The sequence below is a fragment of the Oncorhynchus tshawytscha genome, linkage group LG28 (assembly GCF_018296145.1).
Source record: "Oncorhynchus tshawytscha isolate Ot180627B linkage group LG28, Otsh_v2.0, whole genome shotgun sequence".
Taxonomy (NCBI): Eukaryota; Metazoa; Chordata; class Actinopteri; order Salmoniformes; family Salmonidae; genus Oncorhynchus; species Oncorhynchus tshawytscha.
In genome coordinates, this window is record NC_056456.1 from 7,601,544 (window position 1) to 7,628,126 (window position 26,583).

At 40.8% G+C, this 26,583-nt stretch overlaps 1 protein-coding gene across 1 annotated transcript; it reads right to left on the reverse strand.

Annotated features, from left to right (window-relative positions):
- Positions 1-9,131: 9,131 nt before the first annotated feature.
- LOC112226444 (protein-lysine 6-oxidase) lies at positions 9,132-16,932 on the reverse strand. Its single transcript, XM_024390823.1, has 7 exons — positions 15,734-16,932; positions 15,523-15,631; positions 15,097-15,228; positions 12,479-12,635; positions 12,244-12,339; positions 11,932-12,047; positions 9,132-9,809 (listed from the first exon to the last, which is right to left on the reverse strand). Exons 1-7 carry the CDS (start codon positions 16,713-16,715, stop codon positions 9,803-9,805), a joined length of 1,599 nt encoding a protein of 532 aa, XP_024246591.1. The 5' UTR covers positions 16,716-16,932; the 3' UTR covers positions 9,132-9,802.
- Positions 16,933-26,583: the final 9,651 nt, after the last annotated feature.

The following is a 26,583-nucleotide window of genomic DNA, read 5'->3' on the forward strand; positions in this document are numbered from 1 at the left end:
TTTCTAGTTCTCCTATTCTTTTGCAATGTTTTACACAAATACATATTTTTATTTGTAAAGACAGGCCATGGAGGCCCAGGTCAGAATAAAACATTTAAATATCCTCTTCAAAGCCAAGTTGACTGACTTCTCTGCAGTGCTGGTACAGGATCTTGATCTAGATCAAGATCTATATAGATCTCTATAGATCTATATATAAAAAAGTATTATTCACCTCAAATCTGAAATCCACAACAGAAGCTAGCCAGAAGCAAGCCAAAAGCTAGCCAGAAGCTAGCCAGTTTACTGGCAAACGTTAGTATTCAGCTAACCACGGTTGGCGGTCATCAGCTATCCTTTAGCTCTTTGGAAGTATGTTTGGGGTCATTGTCCATTTGGAAGACCCATTTGAGACCAAGTTTTAACTTCCTGACTGATGTCTTGAGATGTTGCTTCAATATATCCACATAATTTTACTTCCTCATGATGCTGGAATCTAGAATTGTCTCTCCAGACCTGACTACCCTTAACCAACACAAAAACATCCTATGGCATTCTGCATTAGCATCGAACTGCCCCCGTGATATGCAACTTTTCAGTGAAGTTAGAAACCAATGTACACAGGCAGTTAGAAAAGCCAAGGCTAGCTTTTTCAAGCAGACATTTGCTTCCTGCAACACAAACTCAAACAGGTTTTGGGACACTGTAAAGTCCATGGAGAGTAAGAACACCTCCTCCCAGCTGCCCACTGCACTGAGGATAGAAAACTCTGTCGCCACGGATAAATCCACTATAATTGAGAATTTCAATAAGCATTTTTCTACGCCTGGCCATGCTTTCCACCAGGCTACCCCTACCCCGGTCAACAGCACTGCAACCCCCACAGCAACTCGCCCAGGCCTTCCCCATTTCTTCTTCTCCCAAATCCAGTCAGCTGATGTTCTGAAAGAGCTGCAAAATCTGGACCCATACAAATCAGCCGGGCTAGACAATCTGGACCCTTTCTTTCTAAAACTGTCTGCCGAAATTGTTGCAACCCCTATTACTAGCCTGTTTCACCTCTCTTTCGTGTCATCTGAGATTCTGAAAGATTGGAGAGCTGCCGTGGTCATCCCCCTCTTCAAAGGGGGTGACACTCTAGACCCAAACTGCTACAGACCCATATCTATCCTACCCTGCCTTTCTAAGGTCTTCGAAAACCAAGTTAACAAACAGATTACCGACCAATTTGAATCCCAACGTACCTTCTCCGCTATGCAATCTGGTTTCAGAGCTGGTCATGTGTGCACCTCAGCCACGCTCAATGTCCTAAACGACATCATAACCGCCATTGATAAGAGACATTACTGTGCAGCCATATTCATCAACCTGGCTAAGGCTTTCGACTCTGTCAATCACCACATCCTCTTCGGCTGACTCGATAGCCTTGGTTTCTCAAATGATTGCCTTGCCTGGTACACCAACTACTTCACTGATAGAGTTCAGTTTGTCAAATCGGAGGGCCTATTGTCCAGGCCTCTGGCAGTCTCTATGGGGGTGCCACAGGGTTCAATTCTTGGGCCGACTTTCTTCTCTGTATACATCAATGATGTTGCTCTTGCTGCTGGTGAGTCTCTGATCCACTTCTACGCAGATAACACCATTCTGTATACTTCTGGCCCTTCTTTGGACACTGTATTAACAACCCTCCAGACGAGCTTCAATGGAATACAACTCTCCTTCCGTTGCCTCCAACTGCTCTGAAATACAAGTAAAACTAAATGCATGCTTTTCAACCGATCACTGCCTGCACCTGCCCGCCCTTCCAGCATCCCTACTGGACGGTTCTGAATATGTGGTCAACTACAAAACCTAGGTGTCTGGTTAGACTGTAAACTCTCTTTCCAGACTCACATCAAACATCTCCAATCCAAAGTTAAATCTAGAATTGGCTTCCTATTTGGCAACAAAGCATCCTTCACTCATGCTGCCAGACATACCCTCGTAAAACTGACCATCCTACCAATCCTCGACTTTGGCGATGTCATTTACAAAATAGCCTCCATTATCCTACTCAATAAATTGGATGCAGTCTATCACAGAGCCATCCGTCTTGTCACCAAAGCCCCATATACTACCCACCACTGCGACCTGTACGTTCTCGTTGGCTGGCCCTCGCTTCATACTCATCGCCAAACCCACTGGCTCCAGGTCATCTATAAGACCCTGCTAGGTAAAGTCCCCCCTTATCTCAGCTTGCTGGTCACCATAGCACCACCCACCTGTAGCACGCGCTCCAGCAGGTATATCTCTCTGGTCACCCCCAAAACCAATTCCTCCTTTGGCCGCCTCTCCTTCCAGTTGACTGGAATGAACTACAAAAATTTAGCCCAAACAACTACCCCTTCCCCTACTGTATTTATGTATTTATTTTGCTCCTTTGCACCCCATTATTTCTATTTCTACTTTGCACATTCATCCACTGCAAATCTACCATTCCAGTGTTTAACTTGCTATATTGTATTTAATTCGCCACCTTGGCCTTTTTTTGCCTTTACCTCCCTTATCTCACCTCATTTGCTGACATTGTATATAGACTTATTTTTCTATTGTATTATTGACTGTTTGTTTGTTTTACTCCATGTGTAACTCTGTGTTGTTGTATGTGTCGAACTGCTTTGCTTTATCTTGGCCAGGTCGCAATTGTAAATGAGAACTTGTTCTCAACTTGCCTACCTGGTTAAATAAAGGTGAAATAAAAACAATAAAAAGATAATAACACAGACACATAAAGCCCCCGGAAGCTTTGAACGAATCACTCTACTTTGACCGCTCAGCCAAGGCTGTCTGCATACAGTATCTCTCCTCTATTCATCTCCTCAGACACATGGCACTAGCCGGGACGCTGTTGACTGTTGGCCGTGCCTTCTATGTAAACAGTGAAATTACTCTGGTATGTCTGACAGTGGCTGGAACCAAGAACAACACTACTAGACTGTGTCCTACTCCCAAATGGCGCCCTATTCCCTATAGTGCACTACTTTTGACCAGAGCCCAAAAAGCAGTGCACTACATAGGGAATAGGAATAGGGTGACATTTGGGACACACACCTAGACTCTCTTCTATAACAACTACTGACACCTCCTGTTGGACTGTTGTCTGATTCCACCCAGAACTAATACAGGAGTAGGATGGATAGGCATACCAGCATACCCTATAAGCTATTAATACTGCAGGTGTGGATAACCAGGAAGGTATTCTTACTTCTTACTGTTGGCTGTGTCTGGTGTCTGGTGAGGTTCCAGTCAGGGGGAAAAGTACAGACTTCCTGAGTAGTTCTGTGTGTCTGTGTGTCTGCCGGCTGGCCGGTCGGTCCGTCCGTCCGTCCGCCTGCCTTATAGGGTCAGTCCGACTGTCCGACTGCCTGTCTTATAGGATATGTCTGTCTGTCCTGAACAGCAGCTGGGTGCTAAAACCACAAGGTTTGACTATAGTATAGACTCTTCCACATATTGTTGTTTATTTCACCTTGCATCTGGCCATTTAGTTCTGGAAATTAAGGTCATACTATTTAAAAAATGTTTTTAACAGATACTTTTTTTTAAAGGGAGGGAGCAAGCGGATAAAAAAATGTATATGAAAGTGGACCCCTTATGTAAAATCCTATTACATTTAAATGCTAGTCATTTAGCAGACACTCCTATCCAGAGAAACTTACATTACACTCATCTTAAGATAGCTAGGTGGGACAACAACATATTACAACCGTATAAAGTACATTTCCTTCAGCAAAGTAATTATCAACATAGCGACCTTTGTTCAAAACCTAGCGATCAAATCAAGAGATTTTAGCTTCTGCGGAGGCTAAAAGAGGGATCGTTCAGACATAATCCGGGAATAGGCTGTGTATCTCTGTCCTGAAAGTTTGAGGACATTATTTTTGCTATAATCTTACAATTTTTCACTACTACTTTCTCATTTTTATATAATAAAAAAAATGTATGGGTAACTCCATTATTTAGTTTATTATACGTCAAATTCAGTCATTTTTATCTCAATATCAAAATACATACTGAGACAGAGGGAGACAGAGGGACGCTGTTTCATTCAGCCTCTGAAGGAAATGTATGAAACAGAGAGATGGGGAAGCCTTGGCATCAATAAATACATGCCACTGCACAACAATACATACTGTGTAAGAACTGCCTTCCCAGCCAATTCACTTTGTTGACTGATCTTTTATCTAAAAAGCAGCTCCCAATGTCCCTAATTGTCCCTAAACAATACACTCGTCTGTCTCTATACACTTAGGTCCCACAGGTCGACACCTTCACCAAAAAAAGCATGTTTCCCTACATCCCTTACACAAAAAGTGTAAAATGTTAACACAACAACCATATTCTGCAAGAGCTCAAACAGGTGGTGGTTAAGGTCTGCGAGCCCTACACCACTTCTGGTAGTCTTATCCAGCTTATCCAGCAGAGAGTACAAGACCATTCGTCAGAAGCACTCTTCTTCCACAAACATATGTTAGACATTCAGATACATCCAAAGAATGTTTATCAAAGTCTAAAATACAGGGGAGTGTACAATATGTAATACTAACTCAAAAAGAGAACTGGGTATACAACAAGAATGTTATATGGTAAAAGTAACAAACACAAAAATACAGTTTAAACAGTGTAGTACAGTTCAGTGTGTCACAGGTGTAGTAAAGTGCAGAGAACTGTAGCTACAGATTGTTACAACAGATAATGTGATTTAATCAAATATTTTTGGTATCCATTACTGGGAGTAATAGGACAGGTACTGTTTGGTGTAGCACTGACAATTTTTGACCAACCTTAGCTTGGCGATGCTGTCTTCATCCTCGATTTGTGGAAACAGGAGTCTTAAAATGTCCGTCCAGTTACAGGTCTGTTTGAATTTAGAAAATACTCCATTATCAAAACACTTTTTTGTTTCAATCAAGAAATCATCTTATCTATTTCAAGTCTTCTCTCATTGATCGAGACAGTTGAGTGTCCATCCCAAAGTGCAGCATGTCATGATGACAGACACTTGTCTCGATCAATGAGCGATGACTTGAAATAGACAAGATGATTTCTTGATTGAAACAAAAAAGTATATATTTTAATAACTGAGCATTTTTCTGAATTCAAACATACAGTTGAACATACATGCATGTGCATAGGCATAGAGATTACTTTTAGAAAAATATCTAGCCTAATAGAAATAAATATGGCACAATCCTCAACTTTTGCACAGTGACCAGTCCATTCAAATGAACAGTTGAAGTTGGAAGACTCATTTGCGACCAAGCTTTAACTCAAGACTGATGTCTTGAGATGTTGCTTCAATATAGCCACATAATTTTACTTCCTCATGATGCCATCTATTTTGTGAAGTGCACCAGTCCCTCCTGCAGCAAAGCACCCCCACAACATGATGCTGCCACCCCCGTGCTTCACGGTTGGGATGGTGTTCTTCGGCTTGCAAGCCTCCCCCTTATTCCTCCAAACATAACGATGGTCATTATGGCCAAGCAGTTCTATTTTTGTTTCATCAGACCAGAGGACATTTCTTCAAAAAGTACGATCTTTGTCCCCATGTGCAGTTGCCAACGGTAGTCTGGCTTTTTTATGGCGGTTTTGGACCAGTGGCTTCTTCCTTGCTGAGTGGCCTTTTTGGTTATGTCGATATAGGACTCATTTTTTACTGTTGATATAGATACTTTTGTACCTGTTTCCTCCAGCATCTTCACAAGGTCCTTTGCTGTTGTTATGGAATTGATTTGGACTTTCACACCAAAGTACGTTCATCTCTAGGAGACAGAACGCGTCTCCTTCCTGAGCGGTATTACGGCTGTGTGGTCCCATGGTGTTTATACTTGCGTACTGTTGTTTGTACAGATGATCGTGGTACCCTCAGGCATTTGGAAATTGCTCCCAAGGATGAACCAGACTTGTAGAGGTCAACAATTTCTTTTCTGATGTCTTGGCTGATTTTTTAAAATTTTCCCATGATGTCAAGCAAAGAGGCACTGAGTTTGAAGGTAGGCCTTGAAATACATCCACAGGTACACCTCCAATTGACTCCACCTCAAATTATGTCAATTATACTATCAAGCTTCTAAAGCCATGATATAATTTTCTGGAATTTTCCAAGCTGTTTAAAGGCACAGTTAACTTAGTGTATGTTAACTTCTGACCCATTGAAATTGTGATACAGTGAATTATAAGTGAAATAATCTGTCTGTAAACAATTGTTGGAAAAATAACTTGTGACATGCACAAAGTAGATGTCCTAACTGATTTGCCAAAACTATAGTTTGTTAACAAGAAATTTGTGGAGTGGTTGAAAAATGAGTTTTAATGTCTCCAACCTAAGTGTATGTAAACTTCTGACTTCAACTGTACATATAAAACACAGGAAAATATATATTTTTTGCCGACACTGGGCCTGTAAGATACTGTGTAATAATGGTTGGTTCCCAAGCAAGTCACAGCATAGAATGTGTGCAACATACAAATAATGTTTGAGTGATTTTGTTAAATTAAGGGAGGGTAAACAATAGAAGTGTTAAGTATTGTTACTTTCCACACTTTAAATGCAAAGACTGGTGGGTGTCAATTAGTTTTTTGTTTTTTTTAACCACCAAACTTCAAACACAGACAGAATTCATCACCGGTCCTCCTCACACATGACTTTACTCAGAGGTGGATGAGGCGTGCAAGTGTGTGTGTGACATGTCGTCTCACGGTTTAGTAAGTCCTCTGAGCTAGTGTTTATTTAATTCTGTATGTTAGTGGGGATGTCTGCATGTCCCTGCCTGCCTGCCAGTTGTACAACATCGCTGTAGGATACCGGCCCATAGCCCTGATGTATATTATGGCTGAACTCGGCTCTATTCCTCATCTCAATGAGATGACAGAGTAGCTGTGGAATTTCTCTGCTCAGTGCCTAAACCAACCTGCCTCGGGAGGCCAGCCCTGGACTCGACTCCAGGCATGAATAGCACATTGCAGGACATCGCAGACCAGGAGCACTCTGTGTCTATACAACTGCATCCTGCCCCTGCCCCTTGCTCACATTGCCCATTTTTTTGTCAAATCTGACCTGCAAATATCCAGCCAACCCTTAACACCGATTCCACATAGATGCAGTGGAGGGAACGTCTGTGTTTGCCAGAACATTTTTGTGGATCAGCAGCATGGCTCATAGCTAGCAAATTAATCTGAAATATTTAGCTGCCAGTTAGCTAAGTAGCGGGCTGTTCCTCATTGGAATTTGTTAAGCAACAGCAACAGTTACTAACTACACTACAGAAGAACAAGCAGAAAGCTCAGGGGCCTGTGTTAGCTTCTTTGAGCTTGTCAATGTTCTACTCTCTGTCTATTTCACCTGTATGTTGGCCCAATATGGTGTCATGTCTCCCAATATGGAGTATGTGTCACAACTTGCTTCCTATGCACTATATAGTACATTACTTTTGACCAGACCCTCATGGGCCCTCATCAAAAGTAGTGCAGTAGGCCTGTATAGGGAATTGGGTACCATTTGGGATACACATTAAAGGATTTTTCCTTCCTGCCAAGTTGCGCCAACAATAGCTGGGTTGATGTGATTGTCTGAGGGATGTTAAGCAGAGGCTGCCAACCATCTCCATGTACTTTAGTTCCCCTTGAAAACCCTAGCCAGGAGAACCACTCAGATGTCTGAGCTGGGTGCTAGCATTCTTCTTCATGCTGCATGGCTCACAGCTGAGCAAACAGACACTGTCTTCTCTTCAACATGGCATGTTTGAAATGACAGGCCTATCCAAAAAGGCACAGGCCCTCTCTAGAAGACCTGGCTGCCAGTAGATGTGTAAGAAACCAAGCACTGAGCATCTAATGTTCTTGTTCAAACCGTTTAAATGTTCAATGTTTGATGCTCTATTGAGTCTAGTCTACTGGCTTTTACTCAGATTGTCACTGACTGTCTGTAAATATTGGGCTGGAATTCCTAGACAGACGGGATGGAATGTAGTTGACTAAAGAGGGGGGGGGATTTTCCAGGCAGACAATTTCAATAACATAGACAATCTATTCTGGCACAGACACACCTTAGAGGAGTCCAGTGTAAAACAGCTCATTTGCTGTTCGTTTATATGTTCACTGTTCTTTCACAACAGAGTCGATGTCTGCTATGGTGACTTTAAATAGTGCATATGCATGTTTTGTTCCCAAATTGGGTTATTTATTCAATGTTACATTTCTTTCAGTTACGAAATGTGTTATAACAAGTTTGGTACATGGTGAAATAACCAACTCTTTCATTTCAGAATACACTTGATCTAAAAGGCTTGTAAAAATATCCTTTCTGTCAAAATGTGTCAGGAATAATGTACAAAAACCTTAATAACATTAAGAGATGTGACCTCTACTCCTTATCCCTACCCTACCCTTTACCTCTTAACCCGATATAGGCCATGAGACTGCTACTAGAAGTCAAGGTGTGCTTGGCATTTACAAGTGGAGAGAGAAAAGGGCTTCATTCATCCCTCTGCATTGCGCGGTGCTTTAGTAGACAAGGCAGGGCCATTTCACATCCTCTGGCCTCTGTCTTCACAGAGCCCTGTCAGCAAACACATCGCTACAGATCACACTGCCACAGTAGAGCAGCTTGCACTGTTTGGTTCTCTGTGTGTTTGGTTCTCTCTAAGCCTCAGGGCTTAGTATTTCAGCCAAGCCAAAATCTGCACACACTCATCTCCAATCAGTACCAAGGTTGGGGTAAATTCCATTTAAATTCCAGTTAATTCAGAAAGTAAGCCAAATTTCAATTGCATATTTTACTTATTGAAATGCTTTGTAGAGAATTGGAATTTCAGCGTACTTCCTAAATTGTCTGGAATTGAAATGGTATTGACCCCCAACCCTTCTCAGTACCAAGGTTTCCAGTCTCCATTCATCAGGTAAAATGAGACAATTTCAGTCTATACATACTGCAGTATTTACAAAGCAGCATAACAACATACCTCATATCCCTCCTACACACTTTTTGTAACATATAGTTGGTATATTTATGATCAATTCCTTCCACAAAAATCTAACGGACACAAAGGTGCCCAATGTTTCATTCGACAAAAAGAATAGCCAGATGTGAATGTATTTTTTATATTCTCACTCTTCACCATGTTTATTGTATCAACATTAACAAAAACAACAACACTTGGAATATTAACAGGTTTGAGCGTCATGTAAACAACTTTTCATTACAATTTAAAATAAAACATGTCTTCATTCGCTCACACATGCATACACACTTACAAAGTGAATGGAAATATATTATTTAATTAATACTTAGCACATACAGGTCAGGCATTTGCAACGTATTAATTATGGCCACCAAGTGGTTACTCAACTGCATCTAACTATTCAACTGCAGATCAAATATCAAAAATCAAAATAATATTATTATTATTCAAGCATAGTCTAATTCAAGCACAGTACTTTTTCCATTCCATTTTCAAGATCATGCTAAATAATACAAAAATATTCCTCTTCTTCAACGGATAATGTCATATCGATATAAATACATTGTCATGTAATAATGCTCAGTAAATGCCTATGTTACAAAAGTTTTGGGTAAAAAAAAAATCCTCTTTTACAACTGATTTCCAAACATATAACAACCTAAATAACCCAAGGAACACATTAAGTTTTGAGGGGAATGCTGCACAATTTTATAAAAACGACTCCATCTACAACTGCAACAACTGGTTGAGATTGTTGTAGTTTACAGTACTTCAAGAGACAAGAGGAAAATACCTCAGAATCTTACATTCCAAGGAAAGATTTAACCCCTGTGGAGATAGGAAGAGAGAGATGAACATAAAGAAATATTTAGTGTCTCAAATCATATTTACAGTGTATTTGGAAAGTATTCAGACCCCTTCCCTTTTTCCACATTTTGTTAGGTTACAGCCTTATTCTAAAAATGATAAAATAAAAAATGTTCATCATCAATCAACACACAATGCCCCATAAGGACAAAGAAAAAACGGATTTTTAGAAATGTATTCATTTATTTAAATGTATTTTTAAAAAACATATACCTTATTTAAATTAGTATTCAGACCCTTCGCTATGAGACTCGAAATTAAGCTCAGGTGCATCTTGTTTCCATTGATCAATCTTGAGATGTTTCTACAACTTGATTCGAGTCCACCTGTGGTGAATTAAATTGATTGGACATGATTTGGAAAGCCACACACCTGCTATATAAGGTCCCACAGTTGACAATACATGTCAGAGCAAAAACCAAGCCGTGAGGTCGAAGGAATATTCCGTAGAGCTCCGAGACAGGATCATGTCGAGGCACAGATCTGGGAAAGGGGTACCAAAAAATCTCTGCAACATTGAAGGTCCCCAAGAACACAATGGTCTCCATCATTCTTAAATAGAAGAAGTTCGGAACTGGACAGTGAGATGACCAAGAACCTGATGGTCACTCTGACAGAGCTGATGGTCACTCAGTTCCTCTGTGGAGATGGGAAAACCTTTCAGAAAGACAACCATCTCTGCTGCAGCACTCCACCAATCAGACCTTTATGGTAGAGTGGCCAGACGGAAGCCATTCCTCAGTAAAAGGCACATGACAGCCGGCTTTGAGTTTTCCAAAAGGCACCTTGTCACGACTCCAACCGAAGGTGGCTCCCCTTCCCATTCGGGTGGCGCTCGGCGGTCTGCCCGTTTCTTTGTGCGGGATTGATCATTCTAACCCTGGTGTTTGCTACAGACGAATGTGTTCGTGTATTTAGTGCTAGACTGTTTTCGTTCCCTGTGTCTGGGGCATTTTGTTTGAGCACCCAAAAGTGGGGTGGCCGTGGTTCACCGTGTGTGCATTAAAGGAGCACTTTATTGAACTCTCTGCTTTCCTGCGCCTGATTTCACCCTCACGACACCCAGGACCTTACACACCTAAAGGACTCTCAGACCATAAGAAACAAGATTCTCTGGTCTGATAAAACCAAAATTGAACTCTTTGGCCTGAATGCCAATCGTCACGTCTGGAGGAACCCTGGCACCATCCATACTGTGAAGCTTGGTGGTGGCAGCATCATGTTGTGGGGATGCTTCTCAGCGGCAGGGACTGGGAGACTAGTCTGGATCAAGGGAAAGATGAACGGAGCAAAGTACAGAGATCCTTGATGAAAACCTGCTCCATAGCGCTCAGGACCTCAGACTGGGACGAAGGTTCACCTTCCAACAGGACAAAGACCCTAAGCAGACAGCCAAGACAACACAGTAGTCGCTTCAGGACAAGTCTCTGAATGTCCTTGAGTGGCCCAGCCAGAGCCTGGACTTGAACCCGATTTAAATTTCTGGAGAGACCTTTCAGGTCTGTGCAGCGACACTCCCAATCCAACCTGACAGAGCTTGAGATGATCTGCAGAGAAGAATTGGAGAAACTCCCCAAGTACAGGTGTGTCAAGCTTGTAGCGTCATACCCAAGAAGACTTGAGGCTGTCATTGCTGCCAAAGGTGCTTCAACAAAGTACAAACAAAGAGTAAAGGGTCTGAATACTTAGGTGAATATGACATTTCAGTTTCTTTTTAATACATTTTCAAGAATGTTTAAAAACCTGTTTTTGCTTTGTCATTATGGGGTATTGTGTGTAGATTGATGAGGAATTTAAAAAAACTATTTAATCCATTTTAGAATAAGGCTGTAAACGTTTTAAAAAATGTGGAGAAAGTCAAGGGGTCTGAATACTTTCCGGATGCACTGTATGCTATTATACTAATTGTAATGCTATTACAATTATGAAAAACATCTATATTTGCCATCCAGACTCTATTTTCTGCACTTACATGCCCTTTGGGATGGTAAAAACTATGCAGGGCTGAGACCTCGATATCTATGACATCATGGCCAATCACAGAGAATATATGATTATATTGGCCAATCACAGAAAATCTTACCTGGTTAGCCGACAGTTCCGTGTTTGAACCTGAGTACCTGTGTATGTGACATCACATCTCACCACGTTGTTGGAATAGTCTGACTCTTGCACATGATAACTGGGGTTGACTGTGACCTAAGAAAATAAAGATTTGTGTGAACAACACTGCTTCGGTGAGATGGCCAAAGCACATACAGATCGGACTAGGCTAAAAAAAATGCATTTAAAGTGAATCATTACCAAACAGAGAGTTCCTGTTGTAAGCTTTAGACAAATCAAATCAAATGTTTTATTTGTCACATGCGATCCAGACACAATATAATGTAGTTACCCTCAGGACGTAGTTTCCTGTAGGAACATCAGTGATGTCGATCCACTGACAGTCAATATTCGCAGCATATGTATCATGACATCCTGGACTCAGCCCCTGTTCAACACAAAACACAGTATTAGCAAAATGTGGATCATATTCACCTTTTGTTACATCAGTAGGGTCCCTAAGCACTTTGTGCAGTACCCGTACCTCACAAAATGGTATGATCTTGTGTTTGTAGTGCAGTACTCACCTGTGTATGTGCTGTGCATGCGTAGCGGCGTCTGAATCCAGCATCACAGCCCGTGTCCTCCAGACAAAAACTGGCCTTGTGTCCCTCTGCCACCTTCCTTCCTGTTGTGACCTCCAGCAGATCATAGTTACTGAAGGCATCCATACTGTGGTAGTGTCTAGGGCAGGAGAAAGGAGGGAGTTTTTACATACTGTATATACCATCGTTGTGCAGTAAACCCATGAAAAGTAGTGCACCTAAGCTGAAATCTGGTGTTTGGAGGGTGTTTGAATGTAAACCCAATGTAACTGTTATGATACGCAGAATGTATTTCAAAACAGAATGGATGTACTCTGAAACACCCAAATTGGTTCTTCTTATTTTTAAGAAAGTGTTGTGAAAACACTATTTGGTGTTTCAGTTCATGTAAAAGGCAGGATCAAAACACAAACAGAATATTTTGTCAGACTGTGTCTCTCATTCAATCATTTATGCTATTGGTTTATAGCACACATATTGATTGATGATTTTCATTCAATATTTTGATTAACATTTTAAAGAAAACACTGGGTCTCCTGCTTGTCAAAACACCGCCCGAGTCCAATCAGCCAGTCTTCAGGACAAAATAGTTGTGCTTAACCAACCTTGTTACACTGAGCACATGGGGCCTGATTCAAACTTGAGATAAGTAGACTTAACATGGGCTCAATGAAATATGGATTTAAGCCCATGTTAGATCAACTTATCTTAGGGCCTATAGAGAATTTTCTGGGGGTGAAATTACACCTTAATTTTTGTGCTTTGTTTAGACATATTAAAAACAGGAGGAGAACGAAAAGGAGTGAAAGTTGGACAGGCGGAAGTGGGAATTTAACCCTGACTGCTGGGGGAGTAAGACAACAGCTTTCTTTGGAATTTGACCCCCCCCCCATCCACACAGCCACGTACTGTGTGAGGAACTTAGGCCCCAATATCAGAACCAAAATGTGAACTTCAAACATTGTGCTGCCGTACTATTCAGAATTCACCCAGTCTGATGCATGGAGGTGGACAGAGGGCATGCATGGCAGGTGTGACCTCTAGCAAACTCTATGGTCAAGTATAAAGACGGCCCTTCAAAAACTCAGACAGGTGAGAGCACACCAAACACGCAGATGAAACTCTCCAAAACAATCTAAGAAAGTATGTAAATGAAAATGTGACTACAAAATGTTAGCACTAGTGATGGGAAAGTGAGGCTTTCTGAAGGCTTCGGGACTTTCACCAAATTGTGATGAAAAAACTCGTCATTACTCTGAACTTCATTATCTGTTCACAATGCACATTAGTGACATCTGCTGGTCAGCAATAAATAGCAGCATGTGATTATCAGAGACACTTTTTTCTCCTCTGTTTTCATGAAAACTCCTTCACTTAGGGCCCCCAAAAGGCTAGGACTGGCTCTGATTGCGTGTGTCGGTATGGATTTGGGTACGTAGACCCGTGAGCCACTGTGAGACCACATGATGAGTTCGGATTTTGTGGCTCCCACCCCCATCAAACTTGCCCATCCCAGCATTAGCATAACGGTTGACTGGTAGATCATATTGAGCCATGGGCTGGTTTGTATATGTGCTAACAAGTTTTGTATAAATACTACTGCTAACATTAGCAGTCATTAGGCAGGTTTCTATTGACCCAGGTTTATTCGACAAAATAAATAAATAAATAATGATTGCTGAATCATTTTGAAGGTACGCGGGGAATGTGATGTCATCACATTACTATAAAGCTCCACTCCACATTTAATTTGAAATGCATACTGCTTTCTAAATCTATTTATCCACTATAAAAATGTTTCTTTGCAGGACAAGGTTTGTCAAGACTTCGAGAATGCCTGAACTGCTTCACCTTGCTTCTCTGGTTGGCTGTATGCAAGTTTCATCATCCAATTATTTCAGATTTACAGTTGTGTAGGTTTCACCATTGTACGGGCCCTGGCGATATGTTGGCACGTGAGAATGATTAGGATATGGCAAATATTTGTCAAATCTTACATTCTTTCCATGTTGGTTTTTGCGGGTTATCTGAGACATGATAGGTGGGAGGGCTTACAGGATCTCGGGAATGTATTAATTAATGCGCAAATAGTCTAAGTGGATAATGGAAATACTCCAAACACTTTGTTTTTATTCAACACACTTTTTTTGGGGTGTGACACCATTACGCCCAACAGTTTTTATCGACACAAGACAATTCAATGGAAACGCACCGTAGCAGGCAATTGTCGTATCTGTTTGTCAACTTTCTAAATGTCGACAAAAAATGATTGTAAAAGTTAATGGAAACATAGCTAACGCATGTATTTATTTTCCATGAATGTTATATATAATGTCATATTTACGGTGATTTTGAAGAATATTGAGGAATACATGCTTACACCTAAAATGATTAAGAAACTACACAAGACAAACAAAACGATCACAGATATCACAAAAAATACAGCAGCAGATTGTTACATTTACATACAGGTCCCCTAACAGCACAATAACTTGTATTGCCTGTCAGGAGTGACTAATTCCTATGGAATGAGGGAGACCTGAGACAAATGGAGCTAGTTCTTTCTACTTCCTATACGCAATTTACTTGGATTTACTTACTGGTGACAGCTGTGCCATTCCCACTGGTGTCTTGGTTTGACCGGAAGGAAGTCAGTGGTGCCTTGGTTCTTGACCTTCTGGGGGAAGCGGAGCAGTACTCTGTAGTCTATGTCCCTGGCTGTGCTCGCTGACCTGGGAGAGATCACATATGGAAAGATACATTAACTGTCATCCTATCAGATCAAGTAAACATTTGCAATGGTCAAAATTGGCTGTAGAAAACAACAGTAGCTAAGTGGGATCCTCTTTGTTGCTTATTGAGTCACAAATTACCAGTTGAAGGCATTATTGACATTAACCACACATAACTGCAGGAATTTAAGAGACAATGGGATAATGTTTTTTTTTCTGAAAGTGTATGTATTGTGGATTAAGAGATAAACATAACATATAATATAAAAGAAAGCCAGTTGCATAGGCACTTACCTCGCCAAACAGTTCTCCTCAGCTGCACAGCGCAGCGAGTACATCTGCATCCGCTGGATGTAGGCACCAGCCTGGATGGAATACGGGTCTGGGACGAGGTCTGGGAGCCCTTGGGAATGATATAAGGCATTAAATATGGCTTTATAATCGCTTATAACGATTGCACCAGGAACATTTAAAATTCTACACGTGCGACAATTAGCATACTCACCATTCTGGAAATATCTGGTTCCGTATCCAGTGCCAGGAGCTGGCGCCGGGGGACGCCGCGTGCGCACTACCGGCGTTCTGCCTCTGGAGGGGTACATGTTGTAGAAAACGGCATTCCGGTGGTTTTTAAAAGGGTTCCTAGGGTCGTCCGAGACCATGTCCTCGCCGTTACTCGCTGCCTCGATCGACGTCTCAGCACTGTTATCGGGTCTGGGTAGTGGAGGAGCATCCCTGCCGTTGGGGACGACATAACCTGAGTTGGAATGTTCCATTTGTGCAGTTTGCCTGGAGATGGATGCTTCCGGCTCAGCGCGTATCTGTTGGTATTCTCCACCCGGCACAAGCACTGCCTCGCTTCCCCGGGGTGGAGAGGCATGAACCCCCGAGCGAGCATCCCCGGTAGCATCCTGAGTGACTGGCGTTCCTCTCCTCGGTATTCCGCTACCGGAGAACTCGGGGAGCAGCGCGGGGACTGATGCGTTGACTCGGTATGTGTACTCTGGAGAGTAGCGCCGTGCGCCAGGGGACCCCGCCACTCCCGCTCGGTATGGAACCGCAGGTTGCTGTCTGGCGCCTGAGTGCCGCCGAGCATTGGGCACCACGTACTGCCCATTGTCATGTCCTAGAGCTACAGATCCAGGATCTAGAACATTGTTGGTTTGGTCCCGTAAATGTTCTGCGCCTAAATTCGATTCCACTCGTCCAGATCTTATGTGAGCCACTCTGCCTTCCCGCGTTCCAGGCTGCGTCTGGCCGGTGCCATCCCTCCTAGTGCTCACGTATACCGTGGACTGGCTCCTTGGGCGCGCCAGTGGTTGATACTCTGACCCGGTGCTCATTAGACTGTACACCTGACCGTTATTCTTCCACTGAATCCTCTGCCGCCACGGCCCCACTCGCTCACGCGGTGGCTGCTGCTGTCCAGTAATAAGATGAGCTAGTCCTTGGAGGAGGTAAAAGAGTAAAACCGACCATTTCGCCATAACTGTTAATTTAAACGTCCTAACCCCACTCTAAAACCCACTACGACATTAAACAATAGGCCTGCTCTGTGACATGTAGGCCTATTTTGCAGAGAATAGGTTAATTAAGGTGGGTGTGTGGAGTAGATCAAAGTTCTGAGGAGGAGCGCGCGCACTATCCGTTTTAATGAGTAGGCCTACGCAATATAGCCTGGCAGTTTTCTCTGCGTGCGGCGCTATTGACAGTTGGAGAGAACAGGAAAATTGGAATTCTCAGACATTTTATGAAAACGGGTTAGTTTATTTACGCATGCACAGAAAGCCTGAGGTTCGAGAGAAACGCTTTAACCCTTTCCTCCCTGTGAAGTGCAGTTACACAAGGCTTATACTGTACTGTAGCTTACACAAGCATTGAGTTTACTCAGCGAACTTTACGCAGTGGTGTCGTTTGGGGTCATCTAAATAGTATCGTCATTTTTTTGTGTTTCTCATTATCAATTTGGGCAATACTTCAATAAAATGGATACAAATACAAGGAAGTGCTTTATGTGTCACTGATTTCCGCATTTTAATACATTTGGCAAATGTTTTTCGTAAAAATTATCAAATAGCTAGCTACCCATTATAAGAAAAAAATAATTGGACTCATGTTGTACATGAGTTTGTACATAAAAGTAATTATAAAAGTTTGTAATTATTGTCCCTCTCTTCTAAAGTAAGAAATATAAATTGTTCAATCTCATCACCACATGCTAAATAATGAAAATTGCTTGAGGAGAGACTAGGCCTATCTATTAAATGACTACTTCCTTGCTTTTATACACTATACCTTTCTTCAGTGAATATTGGTTGTTCAATCATAAAATAGGCCTAACCAACTTGTCTACATATATTTAATTGTGAACAACACAGTGGGCTAATATACATATCCAAGTGCTGACATTTCTAAACCCTCTCATCCCTCTGTCTGTCTGTATGGACGAACAAGCCCTGGTATGGGAGAGCAGGCCATGGGGTGGCAGTGTAAATCTGTGTTTGAGATACTTGTCAGGACATGCTGTCACAGAGTTTCTGTTAGGCTAGTTGCATTGAAACATTATCACAATTCGACCTTGGACATTCCATATTGCTATTCATAATACAGCGTCTAATGACACATGAAGTTAATATTGAAATAGAATCAAATCAATCACAACATATTCTGTTAATTTGGCTTGAGGCAGACATACTCACTACAATGATACAGTTGATACTGGGGTCTGTGGACACATTCTTATGTGGAAAATATTTTCATATGGTAGGCTACATCAGATCAATTGAATCGAATATCTCCTACAAAATGTGATTATTGGTCAGTTGGCACCTTGGAGAGACCAGGAGAAGTCAGTGCGTGAACACATGCGTAAGGGCATTTTATAAGCTGCTGGCCCAATAGCATGCTTTCTGGCAAAATAAATCTGTTGCAAAATGTGCAGCTGAGGAGAACAGTTTGGCGAGGTAAGCTGTAGGTGTCCATGCAACTGGCTTTGTGCGCTATTTTTTCACAGTATATGTTCTTCATATATCTTCATCCACAATTCATACATTTTCAGAAATAATTTCTGCAATATCCCATTGTCTTGTAGATTCAGAGTGTTTAATAGTCACATGTACAGGGTCTGAAAATAGAAGCTATTGGCCAGTCTTTCAGTTTTTGCCATGATGCTTCTGTACTGCCCGTGTCTAAGTGATCGAAGCTGGGAGAACAGGACATGGTTCAAATGGGGACAGGACGAATTTCTGCATTATCCTGATTTTTAAGAATCGTTGTCATGCCTTCTTCACCACTGTGTCCATGTGGTTAGACCATTTCAACTTCTCTGAGATGTGTATGCGAATTTGAAGTTATTGACCATCTCTTCGGCCAACACAATATCACACTCAATTCGTGCAAATATGTACAAAAAGTATTTCAGCAGATTTCGTGCATTTTTGTGTGGCTTAATTAATGTGAAACTACATTTTTGTGAGGTAAACTTCAGAACAATCTTTTGAAAGTTATTATAGCAATGCATGATGGGCAATGGTGTTCTACACTGCCTTTTTTATGTCGTTTTTTAAAATGTATTAATGCCAATACTGTTTTCTATGCTTGTTTTCGCTTAATACTTTGGGATACTGGTGCACTTGTAGTCAGAAAGGCCATTTTTTTCATGTAGGTAACAGTAGGCCTACATGATTTTCTTCATAACACATTTCATATTTTGTTGTACCTAGATTGCACCATTTTCTTCATAATGCATTTCACACAAGGCTCCACTTTTTCATGTACATTACACAATTTCTTTCAAATGAATTTTATACAAGGCTATGTCGAATTTTATGAGGGTTGCCAGATCTGAGAAAAATATTTTTTTTATTAAATTTTTTTGTGGCTATTGTTAAAAGTTAGGGGAATGGGGATACACTTTTATGGTGGGAAATTATAATACACACCATAATACACACACTCACTTTGTTTGTAATATATTCATTTTATAGCCAACTCTTGATTTTTGTACGAATAGTTTTTTAAATCAAATATTTGTATCTAGTTGTCACATATTCATTATCTTTGTAGTTTGCATGCTTCAATAATGACTAACAGGGTTAAATAGTTGTAAATCTCTGCTTGATTTAGCTTTTGCTATATTTGGCATTTTAATACATGTTCTGTATTTCCACTGAAGAAAGCAGTAATTAATCAACACACTACTGTAAATAAATGGACACTGCCTGTTATAAAGCGGAAATTGTTCTCCGTAAATACAGTACCAGTCAAAAGTTTGGACACACCTACTCATTCAAGGATTTTTCTTTATTTTTACTATTTCTACATTGTAGAATAACAGTGAAGACATCAAAACTATGAAATAACACATATGGAATCATGTAGTAAAAAAAAAAGTGTTAAACAAATCAAAATATAGTTTAGATTTTAGATTCTTCAAAGTAGCCTTGATGACAGCTTTGCACACTTTTAGCATTCTCTATATCAGCTTCACCTGGAATGATTTTCCAACAGTCTTGAAGGAGGTCCCGACATAGGTGACCCGTTTCAGGAAACTAGGCATATGTCGCAAGTCACGACATCACAGGAGAGCCATTTGAACATAAAACCGTTTTTTTCAATAACAAACTTTTATTCCATCTGTAAATACAAATTAAGTTCTTAAATTATGAGCCTAGTTGGTTTAGCCAAAGAAAAAGGGAGGAACCTTCCCGCTAGCCATGATTGGCTGAGATAATGAGTGGGCTAGACATGCCGAGAGATGAGTTTCAGATTGGTCTGAAACTATAGCATCTTGTGTCTGTAAAATGAGCTGCTTGTTATGCATATATAATCCTTTCTACTGCAGTTTTTTCGAAAGATATAACGTTAGCCATGGAGAACTGCAAATATATTGCTACTGCTCTCAATATCATTGCTGCCTTGAATTTATCAGGCACTATCTACAAAGGTCAGTTGGAAAAAGTTGTGATGGACTACGTTCTGGAGGACGATCGTGCCATGCGGACTCTCTCTGACTCTGAAAATAAATCAGATGATGAGGAAATCCCTTATTTAGGTAAAAAGAGTTTCATTGAAGAAGACATTGTAGAGTTTTCTGATGACAGTGATAGGGAAGAAACGACGATCAACAGTTTTGTCACGGAAGAAGTTGACCGAGTTTTGAAATCAGTGGAATGTCTGGTAGAAGCAGACTAGTAGAATTCTGCCGTTTGATTGCAAATGCATAGGCTGTCGAATAGAGGCTGTTGTATTAAACATGTCTCCGGATTACATCTTCAAACTAAGGACAACCATGGCATCTGTGACAGATAGGGAGAAAGATCTGATGATTCTAATGGGTCAGTGTAAAGCAGAGTGACTTGACACAACGGGCCAAGCAAGCTGTGCAAACTAAACGGAAACGACACAGGGCGTCTTATTTAATGAAAGGGGTTGAAGTCTGCCGTGAAGCCTTCATCTATGTATATGGGTAAGAGCCTAGCTACAGTTTCAGATATTATACGTTTCTAATGTTGTCAGAAAGTTGTTTTCATGGCAAGTTAAAGCTTGCTGTTAGCTAGCTAGCTGAAGTTCAATGGCTGGCTTGCTAGCTAACATTGAACCTATTTGGATAACTTTAGTTAGCTATGACAACCGGTTTGTATTGCTAGTACTCTATGGATTGGGATTATTGTTAATTGTTTAGCTAGCTAGCTAGCTAACGTGGGGACGGCAGGGTAGCCAAGTTGTTAGAGTGTTAGACTAGTAACCGAAAGGTTGCAAGTTCATATCCCCGAGCTGACAAGGTACAAATCTGTCGTTCTGCCCCTGAACAGGCAGTTAACCCACTGTTCCTAGGCAGTCATTGAAAATAAGAATTTGTTCTTAACTGACTTGCCGAAGGGAAAAAAACCAAAACGTTACATGTCTAAACAAAAGACCAAGTTAGCAATGTTAGCTGAGGTTCGATGGCTGGCTTGCAAGCTAACATTATGTGTATGAAATGTGTGTGGTGAAGTTATATCAGAATGCCATTTTGCATCTATTGTATAATAATACTAACAAATATTTGTATCTGGAATTTGTCTTTCAGCATCAGCAGAACACTGCTGAAATACTTTTTGTACATATTTGCACAAATTGAGTGTGAGATTGTACAGTGAGGGAAAAAAGTATTTGATTACCTGCTGATTTTGTATGTTTGCCCACTGACAAAGAAATGATCAGTCTATAATTTTAATGGTAGGTTTATTTGAACAGTGAGAGACAGAATAACAACAACAAAATCCAGAAAAACGCATGTCCAAAATGTTATAAATTGATTTGCATTTTAATGAGGGAAATAAGTATTTGACCCCTCTGCAAAACATGACTTAGTACTTGGTGGCAAAACACTTGTTGGCAATCACAGAGGTCAGATGTTTCTTGTAGTTGGCCACCAGGTTTGCACACATCTCAGGAGTGATTTTGTCCCACTCTTCTTTGCAGATCTCCTCCAAGTCATTAAGGTTGCGAGGCTGACATTTGGCAACTCAAACCTTCAGCTCCCTCCAAAGATTATGGGATTAAGGTCTGGAGACTGGCTAGGCCACTCCAGGTCCTTAATGTGCTTCTTCTTGAGCCACTCCTATGTTGCCTTGGCTGTGTGTTTTGGGTCATTGTCATGCTGGAATACCCATCTACGACCCATTTTCAATGCCCTGGCTGAGGGAAGGAGGTTCTCACCCAAGATTTGATGCTACATGGCCCCGTCCATCGTCCCTTTGATACGGTGAAGTTGTCCTGTCCCCTTAGCAGAAGAACACCCCCAAAGCATAATGTTTCCACCTCCATGTTTGACGGTGGGGATGATGTTCTTGGGGTCATAGGCAGTATTCCTCCTCCTCCAAACACGGCGAGTTGAGTTGATGCCAAAGAGCTCCATTTTGACCACAAAACTTTCACCAAGTTGTCCTCTGAATCATTCAGATGTTCATTGGCAAACTTCAGACGGGCATGTATATGTGCTTTCTTGAGCAGGGGGACCTTGCGGGTGCTGCAGGATTTCAGTCCTTCACGGCGTAGTGTGTTACCAATTGTTTTCTTGGTGACTATGGTGCCAGCTGCCTTGAGATCATTGACAAGATCTGGGCTGATTCCTCACCGTTCTCATGATCATTGCAACTCCACGAGGTGAGATCTTGCATGGAGCCCCAGGCCGAGGGAGATTGACAGTTCTTTTGTGTTTCTTCCATTTGCAAATAATCGCACCAACTGTTGTCACCTTCTCACCAAGCTGTTTGGCGATGGTCTTGTAGCCCATTCCAGCCTTGTGTAGGTCTACAATCTTGTCCCTGACATCCTTGGAGAGCTCTTTGGTCTTGGCCATGGTGGAGAGTTTGGAATCTGATTGATTGCTTCTGTGGACAGGTGTCTTTTATAGAGGTAACACGCTGAGATTAGGAACACTCCCTTTAAGAGTGTGCTCCTAATCTCAGCTCGTTACCCGTATAAAAGACACCTGGGAGCCAGAACTCTTTCTGATTGAGAGGGGGTCAAATACTTATTTCCCTCATTAGAATGCAAATCAATTTATAACATTTTGGACATGTGTTTTTCTGGATTTTGTTGTTGTTATTCTGTCTCTCACTGTTCAAATAAACCTACAATTACAATTATAGACTGATCATTTTTTTGTCAGTGGGCAAACGTACAAAATCAGCAGGGGATCAAATACTTTTCCCCCCTCACTGTATGTGTGGTTACTGTAAATTGGTTATTTGTGACTCACTACGCAACATAAACAGGATTTCCCTTAGCTACTACTGTTTTGTACTGCTAAATAAACGCAAAACTTACTCATTTTGACAATTGCTAAATTTGAGCATCCCCTTCTTGACAGCAGAGAGAAAAATGTACATTTTAGAGTTAATTTCCTGCAATTCTACACAATTTGCTGTGGGGCATAGCCAAAATGTTGCTGTTTTAAATCTAATTTTCTGCAATTCTACTCATTTTTCCAAGGGGTGGAGAGACAAACATGCTATTTTTAAATGATATCTGAGTGATAGTAACTAACAAAATCAATTGGGGCCCCGGTCAGTAATTCGACCATGATTATTACAAGTTTGATAGTTGGCTAGACTAATTTACCAATCTAAAAAATGTCAGCTGACATTGACTTAATTGAATGATTGTCATTGACTGACATACAGTGAGCTCCAAAAAGTATTGGGACAGTGACACTTTTGTTGTTTTGGCTCTGTACTCCAGCACTTTGGATTTGAAATGATACAATGAGTATGAGGTTCAAGTGTAGACGGTCAGCTTCAATGTGAGGGTATTTTCATCCATAGATATTTTAGCAAATTTATTGAAAATGAAATACAGAAATATCTTTACATAAGTATTCACACCCCTGAGTCAATACTTTGTGAAAGCCACCTTTGGCACCGATTACAGATGTGAGTCTTTTTGGGTAAGTCTCTATGTGCATTCCACTACCTAGATTGTGCAACATTTGCCATTTTTTCTATTCAAAATTTCTGAAGCTCTGTCAAATTTGTTGTTTGTCATTTCTAGACAACCATTTTCATATCATGCCATCGATTTCCAAGTAGATTTTAAGTTAAAACTGTAACTCGGTCACATTCACTGTCTTCTTGGTAAGCAATTCCCATGTAGATTTGGCCTTGTGTTTTCAGTTATGCTGAAAGGTGTATTAACCTCCCAGTGTCTGGAGAAAAGCTGACTGGACCAGGTTTTCCTCTGGAATTTTCTTCACCCCACCCCCCCATTCCGTTTCTGTTTCATTCTGAAAAACTCCTCAGTCTTTAACGATTACAAGCATAGCCATAACATAATGCTGCCACCACTATGCTTGAAAATACTGAGAGTAGTACTCAGTAATGTGTTGTGTTGGATTTTCCCCAAGAAAACACTTCGTATTCAGGACAAAAAGTTAATTGCTTTACCAATTCTTTTGCAGTATTACATTAGTGCCATTTTTACGGTTTTCTTCCATCGAAGGAGAGGACCAAAATGCAGCATGATAATTTTGATACATGTTTAATAAACGAATAAACACGAACAATACAAAAAACAAGAAACGTAACGTGAAAACCTAAACAGCCTATCTGGTGCAAACAAACACAGAGACAGGAACAATCACCCACGAAACACTCAAAGAATATGGCTGCCTAAATATGGTTCCCAATCAGAGACAATGATAAACACCTGCCTCTGTTTGAGAACCACTTCAGGTAACCATAGACTTTTCTAGATAACCCCACTATACCACAATCCCAATACCTACAAAAAAAACAAGACTAAACACACCACATAATAAACCCATGTCACACCCTGGCCTGACCAAAATAATAAAGAAAACACAAAATACTAAGACCAGGGCGTGACAGAACCCCCCCCAAGGTGCGGACTCTCGGCCGCACACCAAAACCCATAGGGGAGGGTCCGGGTGGGCGTCTGTCCACGGTGGCGGCTCCCGACCCACTCCAATTTGCATACCGCCCCAACAGATCCACAGATAATGCCATCTCTATTGCACTCCACACTGCCCTTTCACACCTGGACAAAAGGAACACCTATGTGAGAATGCCATTCATTGACTACAGCTCAGCATTCAACACCATAGTGCCCTCAAAGTTCATTAGTCCCAGGGTCCTTGGCTTAGTAAACACCTTCACAACTGGATCCTGAACTTCCTGACGGGCCACCCATAGGTGGTAAGAGTAGGTAACACATCCGCCATGCTGATCCTAAACACGGGGACCCTCAGGGGTGTGTGCTCAGTCCTCTCCTGTACTCCCTGTTCACTCATGACTGTAAGGGAACACCCCCCTTGGAGAAAAATGGAGAAAAATAATGGGAAAAAAATAATTATTAATTAAAAAATATGAAAAAATATATATATATACATTTACAAAATAACATGGGTAACTATTTACACACTTTCAATATCTGGAAGACCCTCAGTCCCCTATCAAATCAAATCAATTTATATAGCCCCAGCCTAAAACCCCAACCAGCAAGCAATGCAGGTGTAGAAGCATGGTGGCTCGGAAAACCTCCCCAGAAGGCAGAAGAAAATGCTCAGTTAGAATAGTTTCACATATGAGCCCTGTATCAACAGGTATAATAAACAGAGATATATATATATATAAAATATAAAATATATATAAAATATATATATATAAAATATAAAATATATATATATATATAAATATAAATATATATATATATATATATATATATATATATAGAGTACAGGGAACATAAGGTTGAATATATTATTATGACCTGCTAGATCTACTGTCTATTTTATATTATGACATTTCAGCTAGATCTACTGTCTCTATTATATTACAACAGACCAGCTGTATCTACTGTCTCCATTTCACTTTGGCCATTGTTATGCTATTTCATGTGGGTTGTGGTGGGGCAGCAGACACACACATCTCACATTTCATGACATTACATGTTTATATATTGCTTCTAAATTTAAAAAGAAAATCACAAATAATATTTTATGTTATTCATTTCAAACAAGGGCAAAACGATGTCCTCTCCCGTTAAAAAAATATTTCTCCACAATCGCTAAATGAATCGTCCTCCAACAATCTCTGTCTCACCTTCCCAATCAATTTATTCTAAAATTGTGTGTACATCTGTATATCTAGACTTAGATTTAGCTTTCCCTGACTTAGTCGCCATACTGATTGATATAAAAACAGCTTAATCTGTGCGTTTACCAAACAGTACTTAATGTGTTTCTCCTTCCGGTATGAAACTTCAATAGCGAATGACTCTCTTTACGCTGGAGCTTACTACATACATGGGTTGGTCTTGCAACACATAAACATGACTTATTGCCGTTTACCTCAGCTCATTGGCTATCTACCCAGCTAGATTTCAAGACGATCAGTGGTCATTGGGTTAAAATTCAGTCAATCAACGAAACAGCGGGCAAATCATTGGTGCCAAATGATGTCATGACTTGTCTTCAAATCGGTTTCTTTCAGTCAATACGTCCCGCGAAATGGCCCATCACGTTTGATTGTGTTACAAACAAACCAGTTGATTGCAGTGAAACCAAACATGACTGGAAAAGTCACATTCTGTGTGGGTTATTTACCTGGAATGTGTCATCGAAAATGGAATGAGACGGAATTCACGACACAAGCGGTTCACAAAATATTTTGTGTTAGGCTATAAAAATGGATTTTATCAAACAAAAGATCATTCATTGTTACACAATGAACATTGGAATTGCAAACAGACGAAGATCGTCAAAGGTAAACAATTTATTTTAATGCAGTTTGTGATTATGTTACGCCTGTGCTGGTTAAAAAAATAAATAATTATGGGGCTTTATGCTCA